General features: G+C 43.0%; 1 protein-coding gene and 1 pseudogene across 6 annotated transcripts in view; both read left to right on the top strand.

Annotated features, from left to right (window-relative positions):
• GNAS (GNAS complex locus) overlaps nucleotides 1-5,434 on the top strand; it is a 54,133-nt gene extending 48,699 nt beyond the window's left edge. For all 6 annotated transcript variants that reach the window (XM_039236856.1, XM_039236855.1, XM_039236860.1 and 3 more), the window contains 8 exons: nucleotides 507-604; nucleotides 3,615-3,669; nucleotides 3,804-3,877; nucleotides 3,970-4,028; nucleotides 4,130-4,250; nucleotides 4,358-4,488; nucleotides 4,793-4,860; nucleotides 5,066-5,434. In XM_039236856.1, the coding sequence (XP_039092787.1) occupies nucleotides 507-604; nucleotides 3,615-3,669; nucleotides 3,804-3,877; nucleotides 3,970-4,028; nucleotides 4,130-4,250; nucleotides 4,358-4,488; nucleotides 4,793-4,860; nucleotides 5,066-5,212 (753 nt within the window). In that variant the 3' untranslated portion in view covers nucleotides 5,213-5,434. The remainder of the gene's footprint in view (nucleotides 1-506; nucleotides 605-3,614; nucleotides 3,670-3,803; nucleotides 3,878-3,969; nucleotides 4,029-4,129; nucleotides 4,251-4,357; nucleotides 4,489-4,792; nucleotides 4,861-5,065) is intronic.
• A 2,227-nt stretch (nucleotides 5,435-7,661) lies between these two features.
• On the top strand, nucleotides 7,662-15,283 carry LOC120234874 (annotated as a pseudogene).
• Nucleotides 15,284-15,547: the final 264 nt, after the last annotated feature.

Here is a 15,547-nt window from a genome sequence, read left to right as displayed (position 1 = left end):
GCGGTTCCCGGCCATAACGTTTTTTTGGTAAAATTCAAATTTTCCTGGAAGGGAGCTTTTCATCCCAGCACATCTTACAAATGAAATCTCTTGTTTTCATAACACTGAATCATTCCTTGGCATATTCTCCTAATGCAGATTAATGTATATCTTTCCCATATAAGCAATTGTGTAAAGAAGCAAAACTCTTCAGTAGGTGACTGTCCTTGTGCCCCGCCGCCCCCCCGACACACACACACACACACACACACACACACACACACACACAGAGAAAACCAGTAAGTCACAATAAGAGACAGCAGGAATTAATTACTCTGGCTTTTAATTACGTTTCACACATTGAACGGAAGGCCTTTTGGGCACGAAGTCGTTAGCTTGGCTCACGACGGGGAAGCCCACCCCCACCCCGAGCCGGTCACCTAGCGAACCACAGCGCAGGGGCTACAGGGGAGGCGCGGTGACAGCCTGGGCGCAAGCTCATCTGTGCCCTCCGTCTTGTCTCTCAGGAATTCTACGAGCACGCCAAGGCTCTGTGGGAGGACGAAGGGGTGCGTGCCTGCTATGAGCGCTCCAACGAGTACCAGCTGATTGACTGCGCCCAGTAGTGAGTAACCTCTCTCCTGCCTGCACACGGGATGGGGCACATGGGATGGGCATGCCTCGAGAAAACACCAGAAGTCCCTACTCCCGCCTGTCAAGTTATCTGCAGAAGAGTTCTGTTCAGAGAGGCCAGCCAGTCATTCCCACCTGCACTTAGAAAGTTCTAGTTGGGAGTCATTTGTTTGATAAAGCCCTTAATTGCACTTTTTTAGTGCAACGACATTATTTTATATAAACAATTAGTGCCTGTTAGAGCAAAATGATAATTACTTGCAAAAAGGTGATGTTCGGAATTAATTAGCTTGAGGTAATTAATTGGATTGACCTCCAAGCTTTTAGGAAGAGCGGGCAGCTCTCATGCTTTGAATAATGTAAAAATATTATATTTTATTGGTGTAATTTAAAAACCTAGAGAAATGGTGAGGGCAAAAACGTCCCTCCCCCCCAACTGGCACCTGCCTTGCTATTTCTGCCATCATGTAGGTGACTACGGTCAGCCAAGTTAGGTTTTGTGTTGAGTTCCATTTCCTACCCTTCTTCCACACTGGGCTTCACCTCAAGGATGGTTCCCCCTAGGCGGGGTGTCCTTCTCTGTCCCTCCCGTCCAGTGGAAAGTTAAAGAGCTTACCAGCTCCCTCATCCTGTGTGTTATCTAGCGAGTACGTGCCGGTCAAGGCCATAAAGAAATTAACAGTGCTTGTCTGCTGCCGTTGCACAAACATGCTAAAGGGTCTCAGGCAAAATGTTCTGAAGCTGGAGTGGCCTATGACGGGGCGGGGGGGGGGGAAGGGGGTGGACAAGACATTTGTGATGTTTCAGCCTTTCTTTTTTCCGTAGGTAGCTGAAACTCAGAAATGGCTTTGCTATTATATAGAAAATACGAAGTAATCAGGACCAGGGTTCTAGGCTGGCTCACCAGCAGCTAAAATGGCATAACCGGGGAATTTATTGTGAATAGCAGTTGAATAAATAAGAGGGAGGAAGAGGTATCAGCAAACAAACAGCAAGTCCCGTAGAGTCCTGTTCTCTGCAGATCACAGCAGCTTTGGGTAGGCTCTGTGGGACCTCTCAGTTCATCCTTCCCTGGTCCCGCCTGCGCATAGGAAGCGCACAGTGGATTGTTTCCACGTGTCACACCGTGCTCTTTCACGGCTGGATACACGAGCAACTCTGTGTATTTTCTCAAGGACAGAAAAACAGTCCATCTTAGCCAGTCCGTGTGACCCCAAGCCCCTACCACTTCTTCAACAAAGTCCCTGATTTTCTCAAAAGTTTGAACTAAAAGCTGGAAGTGCTAATTATAGTAACTCAAAACAAATGGAAATCCTGGAATTGTTTGCGTTTTGTATTTTGGATCCAAGTCAGAAGTACAGGTACCAGATTAGGAGGGTCTAACCCCCCCCTCCGACCGCCTGCAGTGTTCTGGGGGGGGGTGACAGTTTCGTTAACAGCAATTCAGCCGGCTTTTTGTTTTGTTTTTATTTCACACCATTTAAAAGTTTGCTTTTAAAGCAGCGTTACACTGCTCCTGCAAGTTTATCAGAAAATGGCAACATGTGCACAGTTTATGGAAAGTTTTGAGGAAACTTGGGGAAGAGGAAAGAAAAAAAAAAAAACAACAAAAAAACACGGCTTAAAACTTTTAAAATGTCTTCCCTGGCAGGGCGATCAGTACAGCCCTATGCGTGCACTGACCGGCATGTTTCTGGTTTAACTGCCTTTATGTTCAAGTTGCCATACGGGTACCTTTGCCCATTTCTTAAGCTGCCTATTTTTATTTGTTGAGCTGGGGTTTGGCTGGCCCCGCTCCAGATGTCTCTCTCACAAGATTTGGTGCTGATGATCTATTTATAGAACTGTGGTTCTGTTGCCATGGCAACGTGCTGGCGGCCAGGGCGGCTGGGGAGCTATTTCTGGACTGGTGCTCTAATGTAGGACTGATTGGGCAAGTCAGTATATCCTCTAAGCCAGACTAACTCCAAAGTGGGGAAAAGGAAGGGGGTAAAACTTACAGAATTTCGTTAAGTAGACTTTTCTCCCTGGGGGATCTTCTTTTCTGATTCGCCCACTTTAAAAACATTTCCAAACTCCCCTTCCCTCTCCCCCTCCCCCCACCCCTCAAAAAATACCCCCCTGGTTTTAACATTAGTTTTCCATATTAATTAAATGACCCCAATCTTTCCAAAGTTAGTTTTCCTAATGGCGGGCCTAGTGAAGCCCCAGGGGCGGGACCCTCCTTGCTTTGGGAAGAAAGGGGCTCCCGCCACCTGCTGTCACGGGGAGCCTCTATTGTGCATGACACGCTCTCGGCCCCAAGCCCCTCTTCCGTGCAGGACCCCGGCCATAGAAAGATCCATTACCTGGATGAGAGGTTTCTTAAAAACGGAAAGTCTCCTATCTGGAGTGTTGTATTTCATGGACCAAACAGAACGGAAGGGCACTGTGTGCTTATTTCCTGTTCAGTGTGGTTAGGGCAGAAAGGGGCCCTTTGTGTCGCCTCCTTTGTTCTCTTAATAAGTGAGATTCTTAAAAAGTAGGAGGAAGGGATACCCATTCTGAGTAATTCAAACAATCTCATTTTCATGAGTCCCTGGAGGAGGAAAATGCTTGCTGCTTTTAAGTGTGCCATTTTATTTTTTTTTTGAAAAAAAAAAGGTAGTATATAGTTTTTTAATTGCCATTTTAGTCAAATCCAGGTAACTTGACAATATTAATTTTCAGTCATTATCAAGACCAGAGCCAGCCCTGCTCTGTCCCGTGCTCTCCCTGTAAGCTGGGGGCTCCGAGAGTCCATTCCTAGATCTATTAGCCAGATACGTTCATCTTAAATGCTGCCTGCACTAACCCTTCATGGGTATCAGGGCCTAAACGTAACAACAGAACTCCCACGAACTTAATGCTCTAACTACACCACCATCATTTCCACTGAGCTCAACTGAACAGTGAGGCAGGAACTGTGGGCAAACTGGCATGAGCTCTTTGAACACCCCGGTGTGTGTGTCTTCTCCCCTCAGCTTCCTGGACAAGATCGATGTCATCAAGCAGGCTGACTATGTGCCCAGTGACCAGGTATGCAAATGTTCTCACAGTCAGAGGACTTGGAGCCCTCCTTCCATGCTCGTCAAGATTTGTGTGCCTAGCTGGCAGTTCTTAATATTCCAGTTGGATTTGGTGAGATCCATTGACCTGGACTTTGTTTTTAGGATCTGCTTCGCTGCCGCGTCCTGACTTCTGGAATCTTTGAGACCAAGTTCCAGGTGGACAAAGTCAACTTCCAGTAAGTGAACAGTTCCCTTTTCAAAACGGACTGGTTTCGTTCTGTCCCACCAGCAGCCAGGTGGGTGACTGGGTATGCTCTCTTCCCCGCAGCATGTTCGACGTGGGTGGCCAGCGTGACGAGCGCCGCAAGTGGATCCAGTGCTTCAATGGTACGCAGGCCACAAAGCTCCGCTCTGAGGCTGTTTTGCTCTTCTAGTTGTTACAGGTCGTTCCCGCCTCTAACCTGCATGGCTTCTTTCTTGTGCCGCAGATGTGACTGCCATTATCTTCGTGGTGGCCAGCAGCAGCTACAACATGGTCATTCGGGAGGACAATCAGACCAACCGCCTGCAGGAGGCTCTGAACCTCTTCAAGAGCATCTGGAACAACAGGTGAGTGCCGACCCCATCCCGCCCACTTTCTCCCAGTCTCTCAGCCCGAGTCCCATCCCCGACCCCCAGCCTGTGCTTGGGCACTGAACCTGCGCCCTCTCTGGTAGATGGCTGCGCACCATCTCTGTGATCCTGTTCCTCAACAAGCAAGACCTGCTTGCTGAGAAAGTCCTCGCTGGAAAATCGAAAATTGAGGACTACTTTCCAGAATTTGCTCGCTACACTACTCCCGAGGATGGTACGTACGACCTTCTGCCGTGTGCCAGGCCCTTCTCCACCCATGGGGCCTGTCTACTCACAAACACGCGAGATGTTTCCGCTCTTGGAGTGTGTTCATGCTGGTGCCGTTTGAGAGGCCCCGAAATGAACAACTGCTGGGAATGGAAACCGCTCTGCGCTCCCCCGCCGGACGCTAAGGGGGCCATACGGAAGCAAGAGAAGCTTCTTTCTGCTCACTTGCATGTACAGAAGTGAGCCCCAGCGACGCCAGATCTGTTCTGCTGGCTCGATTTCTCCTTACCACTATTTCTCCTCCTCCCTAGCTACTCCCGAGCCCGGAGAGGACCCACGCGTGACCCGGGCCAAGTACTTCATCCGCGATGAATTTCTGGTGAGTAGAGACAGTCTTTGGTTCTCTCTTGTTCTTTTTCTCCGCGGTGTAAACTGCCTTCAGTTTGGGGACTGACCTCTCCAGTTGTTCCATTTTATCTCACCAATGGCCGGTGTGACTGGTCCGTAGTCCTCGGTAGATGGCCCGCGGATGATGGCGGAGACTGTGTGTGGTCTGACCGTGCTGCCTTGTGTTTGTGCCACAGAGAATCAGCACTGCCAGTGGAGACGGGCGCCACTACTGCTACCCCCACTTCACTTGCGCTGTGGACACCGAGAACATCCGCCGTGTGTTCAACGACTGCCGTGACATCATCCAGCGCATGCACCTTCGTCAGTACGAGCTGCTCTAAGAAGGGAACGCCCAAATTTAATTAAAGCCTTAAGCACAATTAATTAAGAGTGAAACGTAATTGTACACGCAGTTGATCACCCACCATAGGGCATGATTAACAACGCAACCTTTCCTTTTCCCCCCAAGTGATTTTGCGAAACCCCCTCTTCCCTTCAGCTTGCTTAAATATTCCAAATTTAGAAAGCTTAAGGCGGCCTACAGAGAAAAAGAAAAAGAAAAAAAGGCCACAAAAGTTCCCTCTCTCTTTCAGTAAATAAAATAACAGCAGCAAACAGAAATAATGAAATAAAAGAAATAAATGAAGTAAAAGAAATAAATGAAATAAATGAAATAAATATTGTCTTGTGCAGCATTAAAAAAATCAAAATAAAAATTAAATGTGAGCAAAAGATGCGAGTCCTGTCAGTTACTTGCAGTTTCGAGCAAATGCCCCTTGTTCATGGTTTTAACTGCATCAGAAGTGGTCAACCCGATCGGGGTTTCTGAAAATAATTTGCACATAAAGTCCACCCCTGCCCTTGACCGAAGCCCGTGCCCCACAGAAAATCACTAGCCCATGTAAAGAATTCAGCATTGATCGTTGACTGCCGCCTTCTCTGGTTCATCAACTTCCCCTGTATATATTCTCACAGTGTGCCTGCTATACCTAGAGTCTCCCCCAAATGGGTGTCACGTCTGGGGCTCTCTGTCTAGTTTGAGGAGGTAGACTCCACTAGGTGGGGGGAAATGCAGGTATTCAGTGATGCAAATGCATGAGGGAAGGTGGGGTTACTCATGAGATGGGTGCACAGGGTGGGCCTGTATCAAATCATCACCTTGTATACTTTACATATTTTATAATTTTGTCCATTATCCCTCAAAGCTGGGGACAAAATGGAATAGGAGCTACCAAATAGAAAGAAATGGTTTTGAAACAAATCTTTAAACATTTGGGGGGACATTTAAGCTGGATCCCTACCTTGCTCCACACACAAGGGAATTTTCTCATGTTTAAATACAAAAAAGTACTTTAAAATGGATATTTTTGCAAGTAGAATCCTGGTTTATAGAAGACCTCTCTAAGCATGAGCTAATATCCAAAAGCCATGGGGGTGGGGTGGACTCTACAAAATTAAGATTACATAAAATATGAATGGGGTGGACACTGGGTGAAAATTTCTAAGAAAGAGCTGATTTCCCTAATAAGCAAAGTGCTCTTAAAAGCTAATAAACAACTGTAAAAATGCAAAGTATATGAACATACGGTATACTTTAAAAAAAAAAAAAAGGATACAAATAACATCAGGGAAAATGTGGAGTCTCCTAAAGAAATGCACTACAAATAAACTTGCATTGTTGGGGGTGGGTTGGTCAGCATTCATAGGCCCTACCATGAAACCCACTGACGCTGTGATGAACCACGGCTTGAACCTGAGGTCCACTTGGGCTCCCTGATCTTCATCCCCAGGTTGGTACCTTAGCTTGTGATCACCCCAGTGCTGCTTCCTGGAGAGGCGGGAGATCTTCAGCATCAACTGCTACATCCTCTGAAACTGGCCAAACAAAATATTAAGTTGATTCTGTAATTCAGACCAAAAATCCACTTACAGATCTATTTTCCAGATAAAATTAATCTGAACCAAATTAATCCTCTAGCATATCTCATCAGAGGTGAGCAAAATAAGCCCCAAGGAGGGTAGAAAAAGTAGCCAATACCCCATCTCCATAAACCCTTCGAAAGCTTCCTACGGAATATTCCATACACATAAAGACTGTATGTTATGCAGATTTTAATTGCAAAACTCTCTGAAAGCACCCCCAAATTAACATCAATCTACATAAGACTATGCAAATATAGCCAAAGCCCAGCCCACTGATCCCCATCATCCTCCAAAACACTCCAAATAAACTGCTAGCTAAAACCTGGGCCCCAGCTCTCAAGACCAGCCCACCAAGATGGCCAGCTCTTCCAAAATGGCTGCCCGCATGCCCCATACATAGAAATTCCAGAACGTCCTCTGAATAATCCGTATAAGATTACCAGAACACTGGTCACAGATCCATCAAAATCAGCAAATAAATTCTCAGGCCATAGAGCAGTCACACCAAGAACATGATACCCCATAACTCCACCTCCCTCACTGGTCAAAACTGGCAGACTGCAGAATGACCTCCAGAGGGACGGCCATAAAAGTCACAATTACCCAGTACCTATTATGTGCCAACCACAGCCCGGTGAGCTGGTTTTGGCCATTACCACCGTTTTACCAAGGAGTCCACGGAGGCCTGGAGAGGCCAAAGCACCTTGCTACAAGAAACATGGCTAATAAACAGGGAAAATGGGCTGCAAACTCAGGTCGCCAAAGCCCATGGCTTGACTACCACACCATACTGTCCTTCTAGAAGATACAGAAAAAAGAGGAAAAGGTCTCCTTTGTTCTTTGCAGGATGCCAGTTTTCAGGAGGCCATGACCTGTGACCCCAAAGGGAAATCCTGCAGGGCTCTCCTGGATTCCAGAGCCAGTGGGGACGGTGGGGTGAGTGGGCTGGTGGCAGCGCAGGGAGGGGGTCCTCTTCGCTCCGAGTGGCCCTGGACATCCTCCTGCCCTCTCACCAGTTCAGAGGTTTGCACTGGGGCCACCGCAAGTCACTCAAATGTGTCTCAGGGTCCCTTCTATTCCTCAGGACTTACTCCTATTTAAAACATTCCCATGTCTATTTTCCCCTCTGAGCTGGCCCCAAACAGAACCTGTACACGGCTACTTTAAAACCTAAAATCTAGGATCTTCAGAAAGCCAAATAATTATGAAGAACTTCATTTAAATCTTTGATTACAAGTAGCCATCAGTTTTTAAAATTTCAGTTGAATTTCACATCTCTGTTTGACTGCACAACCACCTATTTTTCTAAAGAACAATGTTTTAGAGATCACTTTCCCAAGGGGCATAGACCATATAGAACTGCTGACCTTCTAGAGAATAAATAAAAACTAATAAGCCACCAAGCCCCCCCAATAAGGCCTAGTATGAGGAGGGTCTAGAATTGAGTGTCATTTTTATCCATCTTCATTTTTATTTAAATGTGGGCAAAATCACACTCCCAAAATGACCACCTCTGCAAAACCCTTCTATGCCAAATGGCATTCTCTTATAATGGGTTTCTTGGACATTACTGGTTACCTTTTTATGCAACAAATATAAAGGGAGTGTGGGACCTTGCCAGCCACTGAGAATTTTGCTCTCGTGGGGTTTATATTCTATCAGGGGAGGCATGCACTTACTAAATAAATAATCAAAAGAATTCCAGATGGCGACAAGGTCTGAGCTAATAAAGACTGGGGCAATGGAGAACGGGAAGTATTTGGGGAGGGATTCCACTTGAGGTAGAACAGCCAGAGAGGGCCTCTCCAGGGAGGTGACTTCTCTTATGGGAATGCAAAAGACAAGAAGGAGCTAGCCATCCACATTTGAGTAGCTAACGTCAGTATTTTTTATTACTATTATTTATTACTTATTTTTTAAATATTTTTAAAATATTTTTAAATACATATTACTTATTAAATAATACTTAAATAAGTATTATTTATTACTTATTTTTATTACTTTATTATTTATTATTATTTATTAATATTGATTACCAAAACATTATAACTGGGGCACCCGGCTGGCTCAGTCGGTGCAGCACACAACTCTTGATCGCGGGGTCATGAGTTCAAGCCCACAATGGGTGTAGAGATTACTTAAATAATTTAAAAAATTAAAAAAAAACATTATAATTAATATTCATGGGTTACTTTACCATGGGATTAAGTGCCATCCTAGGCCCTTTTTGAGGATTACCTCATTTAATCTCTTTGAAACCCTCAGAGGATACATTCTATCATCTGTACAAGATGTACCCCATCTGTGCCCCACTGTACAAAACTGTGAAAAGTGGGATCTAAAACACTGTGAATAATTTATGCAAATTATGCATTTAACAACAGTTACACTAAAAACGCCGCTGCAGTAAGCACTTCATTTGAGTGATTGCTACCCAGCTTCCTATTTCAGAGTTAGGGGATTTAGTGTTTCGGTGATAATCTTCCTGTGTTTAATTAAACACTCACATACTACAAACAACTCAAGTTTTCTGGTTTCGTCTCATTTATCCTCTGTATCAGTTAGGAATGTGTCCAGCTGCACAGAACAGACCCCTGACCTGGAGTGGCACAGAAGAAAAGAGGCTTGTAACTCACTTCACAAGAACCCTGAGGAATTCTGAGGGTGGTTCCTGGTGTCATGGAAGCATCTCATCAATGGCCGGGCCAAGGCCTCCGCGATCCTCTTGGCTTCTCTCAGGCTCGCAAGATGGTATCACATCTTAGCCCGAGGCAGAGAGGACAGGGACAGACAGTCCAGCCAACTCCGTCTTTTAGCAGGAATGCAAATGCTTTGGAGCCGCCCTTCCATTTTCTCCACCATGTGAAATACACACAGATGCCTAGATAGCAAGAGAGTTAGATGGCCAGACAAATAGCTGGTTAGCTAGACAGACAGAAAACTGTATGTTGAATAACACTATCTCACACACACACACGATAGATAATGTTCTGTTGCACAGACCTAGAAGGAACATCTAGAAAGATATATCCAGTTCCTGTAGTTTTTAAGGATTAGGGAAGATGACAGGAAGAAGCTTTGTATAAAATCTATGTAAATCAGTTTGAAAGCCTAGATGAAACAGCGAGTTGTCAAAAAAAAAAAAAAAAAAAAAAAAAACAACAACACTGTTATCTCAAAACTGACCCCAGGGGAGACCAAAGAAAAAAAAAAAAAAAAACCTAAGCAAATCAGTTACTACAGGAGGAAAAAGAATACAGAGCCTAGTGAGCACCATGACAAGAAGGCTCCAGACTCTTCTGGAGCGGGAAGCCGGTGACTGCAGGGCAACACGAGGGAGGCTTCTGGGGTGTCTGTTTCTTGACCCAACTGCTGATGAAACAAACTGGAGAAAATTCATTGAGCTATACACCTGTGATTCATGCAGATTTCAGTCTGCATATTTAAAAAAATGCACACTTTGAAATGAGAGAAAGGAAGAAGGCACCAGACCCCTACAGGTAGTTTTACAGGGAATTCTACTAAACCTTTAAAGATCAAATAATTCTAATGTTGCTTAAATTATTCCAGAGTACAACCAAAGGAAAATTTCAAAATTATTATTGTAATGCAGGTATAACCTTGATTCTGAAACATGCCAAACACTGCATCCAAAAATAAAATTATAGACCAATCTCACTTATGATATCTGTGTGAAAATCTTAAAATATAAGCAAACAGAATCCAATATTACACTTAAGAAATAATAATACATCGTGCCTAGGGGAGATTTATTCTACAAATTCAAGGTTGGTTCAATATTAGCTGAACAGCAATGTTTGCCAAAATTTAATACCCATTTATATTTTTGGAAATCCAATAAAATAGTTATCAATGGGTACCTTAACATAATGACTATATGTATACTAAATATCTGTATATGTAGTACACTGTATATATGCATATACAGTATCTAAAATATACTTTATCTCCTGTATGTTTTATATATACAAATATATTAAATATTATAAATATATTAAGTATATTTAAATATATTAGTTATATTAATAATTATGCAACCAATTACTATAGATATATTAAAGGTCTATAAAATTTCTTTCTCCCTAAACCAACATTTTACTTAATGAGAAACCTCTAAGAGCTTCCCCACTAATGTCAGGAACAAGAAACAAAAAAGGTAAGGACACCATATTGCCATACTGTTTCTCACTGTACTGGAAATACACACTAATTCAATTAGACAAAAGAAAGCAATGAGAGGCCTGAGAACTTGAAAGGAAGAAGTAAAAGTAACACTTCCATTTTTATCTTTTACTGAAAATGGTATAAGTATCATGAGTCCCCCCCAAAAAAATCCACAGAAAAGTAAATACTAAAAAATGAGAATTTAGTAAACAACAGGTTTATGAGATCAACATGAAAAATCAATAGCCTTTCCACAATGGATAGAACATCCAGACAGGAAATCAATAAACAGTGGACATGAACAATACCATCGATCAAGTGGACCTAACAGATCTACACAGAACTTTCTTCTGAACAGAAATGGGATAAATCAGCGTTAGGTCACAAAACAAATCTTAACAAATTTAAGAAGACCAAAATTATTCCAAGTGTCTTCCCATCCAAAAGAAAATAAAACTAGAAACCAGTAAGAAATGAGAAAATTCAAATATGTACAAACTAAACAATACATTCTTGAATGACTTTTGGGTCAAAGAGGAAATTAAAAGGAATTTAAAGATTTTATTTTTATTAAAAAAAATTTTTAGGTTTATTTATTTATGTTGAGAGAGACAGAGACCGTGCGAGTGGGGAGTGGAAGGGCCAGAGAGAGAAGGAGGCAGAGAGTCCCAAGTAGGCTTTGTGCTGCCAGCGCAGAGCCCGATGTGGGGCCCAAACCCATAAAACCACGAGACCATGACCTGAGCCAAAACCATGAGTTGGACGCCTAACCAACTGAGCCAGCCAGGTGTCCCAGATTTTATTTTTAAGTAACCTCTACACCCAGCATGGAGCTCAAACCCACAACCTTGAAATGAAGAGTCACATGCTCCACCAACTGAGCCAGCCAGGCGCCCCAAAAGGAATTTTGAAAGTATCTTGAGACAGACAAAAATGAAGATACAACATACCAAAACCTGAGGAATGCAGCAAAAGCAGTACTGAGAAAGATGTTTACAGTGATAAACACCTACATTAAAAAAGAGGGAAGATCTCAAATAAACAACCTAACTTTACACCTCAAGGAACTAGAGAAAGAACAAACTAAGCATAAAGCTAGCAAAATAAAGGAAATATTAAGATTAGGGCAGACATACATCAAATAGAAAAACAGTAGGAAAGAAACCCCAGAAGTTGGTTTTTTGAGAAGATAAACAAAAGCAAAAAAGCCTCTGCGAGACTAAGAAAAAAAGGGAGAAGACTCAGGGACACCTGGCAAGCTCCGTCAGTGGAGCAAATGACTTTTGACCTCAAGGTCCTGGGTTTGAGTTCCATTCTAGGTGCAGAGATTGCTTTAAAATAATTTTTTTTTTTTTAAAGAGAGAAGACTCAAATTTAAAAAATCAGAAATGGGGACACCTGGGTGGCTCAGGTCATGATTTTGCAGTTCATGAGTTCAAGTCCCACGTCAGGCTCTGTGCTGACAGCTCGGAACCTGCTTCGGAGTGAGTGAGTGAGTGAGTGTGTGTGTGTGTGTGTCTGTCTGTCTGTCTGCCCCTCCCCTACTTGTGTTCTGTCTCCCTCTGTCTCTCTCAAAAATAAGTCAACATTGAAAAAGCATTAAAAAAATTAGAAATGGAAGAGAAGAGAAGATATTACAACAGATGCCTCAAAAGTAAGGGTCATAAGGGGCACCTGGGTGGCTCAGTCGGTTGAGTGTCCAACTTCGGCTCAGGTCATGATCTCACAGTTTGTGGGTTCGAGCCCCATGTCAGGCTCTGTGCTGACAGCTCAGAGCCTGGAGCCTGTCTTCAGATTCCTTATCTCCCTCTTTCTCTGACCCTCCCCTGCTCACGCTCTCTCTCTCTCAAAAATAAAACATTAAAAAAAAAAAAGAAATAAGGGAACACTATGAACAATTTTATGCCAACAAATTGGATAACCCAGAAGAAGTAGATAAATTCTTAGAAACATACAATCCACCAAAACTGAATAAGAAGGAACAGAAAGCCTGAACAGACCGATAACAATGAAGGAGACTGTATTAGTCATCAAAACTGTCTCAACAAAGAAAAGCCAAGGACCAGATGGCTTCATGGTTGAATTCTACCAAACATTCAAAGAAGATTTAATACCAATTTTTCTTAAACTCTTCCAAAGTAACAGAAAAAGAGGGAACACATCCAAACTCATTTTATGAATCCAGTACCACTCTTAACACCAAAGCCAGATAAAGATACCGCAAGAAAAGTACAAGGCCACTACCCCTGATGAACACAGATGCAAAAATCCTCAATAAAATACTAACAAAACAAACTTAATAGCACATTAAAGGATCATACACCATGACCCAGTGGTATGTACCCCTTAAGATGCAAAGATAATTCAATAATGCAAACGAATCAGTGTGATACATTAATAAAATAAAGGATTAAAAAATTACACAATCATCTCAATTGATGCAGAAAAACATTTAACAAAGTTCAATATCCATTCAGAATAAAAACTCTCAACAAAATAGGTATAGAAGGAACTCACATCAACCCAATAAAGGTCAATATGAAAAAAGTCCACAGCTAATACCATAATCAATGGGGAAAAACTCAAAGCTTTTTGCTTGTCCTCTAAGATCCAGTACAAGGCAAGGATGCTAACTATTGCCACTTCTGTTCAACACAGTACTGGAAGTTGTAGCCAGAACAATTAGACAAGGAAAAGAAGTAAAAGTCATTCAAACTGGAAAGGAAGAAGCAGACGTATCTCTGCTTGCAGATGACTAGGATCACGCAGCTAGAACATTCTAAAGATTCAACAACAAAACCTGTTAGAATAAATGAATCCAGTAAAGTTGTACAAGTAAAAATCAACATATAAAAATGAGTCACGTTTCTATACACAAATGACAAACTACCCTAAAAGAAGTTAAGAAAACAACCTGGGCCTCGGGAAGAAGGCACAGGAGGCTGGTGACCTGGCAGACAGGCAGCTTTCGGACTTGGATTCTGACGTGGCAGTCGCACCCAGTGACGGGCCGCTGCAGGTGCTGAAAGCACTAGGTGGGGAGAGCGGAGTGAGGCCCTTCCGGGACACTACACGCTGTTCGCACCAGCATCACATCATCAGACTGTTAACCATGTGGATTCAAGTGAAGAGGGTTTTTCTGATTCACACAATGATAGCTCTCTTTGGAAACACAAGCACAAGCGACGGAAATGTTTTAACTCTCCTCCCAAGCCAGAGCCTTTTCAGTCTGGCCCCGGCAGCTGGGAACCAGCTGTGCCCGGAGGAAAGAAGGTTAACAACATAGGGGTGCTGTGCTACAAGAGCAGAATCAAGATGCTGGTGCCACTGAACTTGGTATCTTGGGAACGGAAGGTATGACTGATAGAAGCAGACAATCAGGCCTACAATTAGCTGCTTGCTAAGAGATTTAAGAGGAAATCTCAAGAACATACAAAAGAATTAGACAAAGATCTAGATGAATATATGCATGGTGGCAAAAAAAAAAAAAAAAAAGGATCAAAGGAAGAGGAAAATGCGTGAGGTCATCTCACACAGAAACGACCTGTTAAAGACAGATAGGGGACAGACTAGAAATGAACTATAAAGGCCGGTATGAGATCGCAGAGGACGATCTGCAAGAAAAAGTGGCTGATGAAATTTCATTCAGGTTGCAGAAACCAAAGAAAGATCTGATGGTGCAAGTAGTGAGGATGACTAGGAACAAAGGGTCAACTGAACTTCTAATGGAAACCGCTGAGGCTCACTAAATGGTGGCCCTTTCATAATGAATGCCAGTTGAAGAAGACAACCAGATGGAGTTTTCCTGAATCTCCTGAAAACCATTCCTGGTATCAATGAGAAAAATTAAGGACATTTTCTGCATTGAAAATCCAAAGGAATATGAACATAAAGAGGCTGCTAGGAAGAGAAAAACACAAGTGTTGGAGAAAAAAGATGCAACAAGCTATTAAAAATCTAAATTTTTAAAAGTTGACAAGAGAGGCGCATGGGTGGCTCAGTCAGTTGGGCATCTGACTTCAGCTCAGGTCATGATCTCACGGTTCGTGGGTTCGAGCCCCACATCGGGCTCTGAGCTGTCACCACAGAACCCAAAGTGGGGCTCAAACTCACGAACTGTGAGATGATGACCTGAGCAGAAGTCAGATGCTTGCTTACCTGACTGAGCCCCCCAGGCGGCCCTGGGGCTGGCCTCTCCTGACAAGTCCCTGGGAGGCCATGGAGAGACAAAGGTGGCCGTAGAGGAAGCCATCAATGTTGATCATTCTCACGATTTGGACTGGGTATCTTTCAGTGCATTTTGAAGCACAAGCCTTTCTAAAATAACATTGTATTAAGCCATTCTTACTGAGATTGCTTTGTTTCACTTTGCACTGATAAACATAAAAATCTGGAGAGAAAGAACTGTTTTCTTGTTTAAAAAAGAATTGAATTTGTGGGGAGATGAATGTTACTGACAGAAACATTTCTCAAGTCTGACAAAATACTTAAAAGTATATAGCAGAGAATTTCTCAATCTGTTGTATATGTTAATTATTACTAATTGATAATTACTTTTGTCCAGGCCA

The sequence above is a fragment of the Hyaena hyaena genome, unplaced genomic scaffold (genome assembly GCF_003009895.1).
Source record: "Hyaena hyaena isolate Hyena2069 unplaced genomic scaffold, ASM300989v1 scaffold_119, whole genome shotgun sequence".
Lineage (NCBI taxonomy): Eukaryota > Metazoa > Chordata > Mammalia > Carnivora > Hyaenidae > Hyaena > Hyaena hyaena.
Note: the sequence above shows the minus strand (reverse complement) of the source record. Positions and strands in the feature narration are given on the sequence as shown.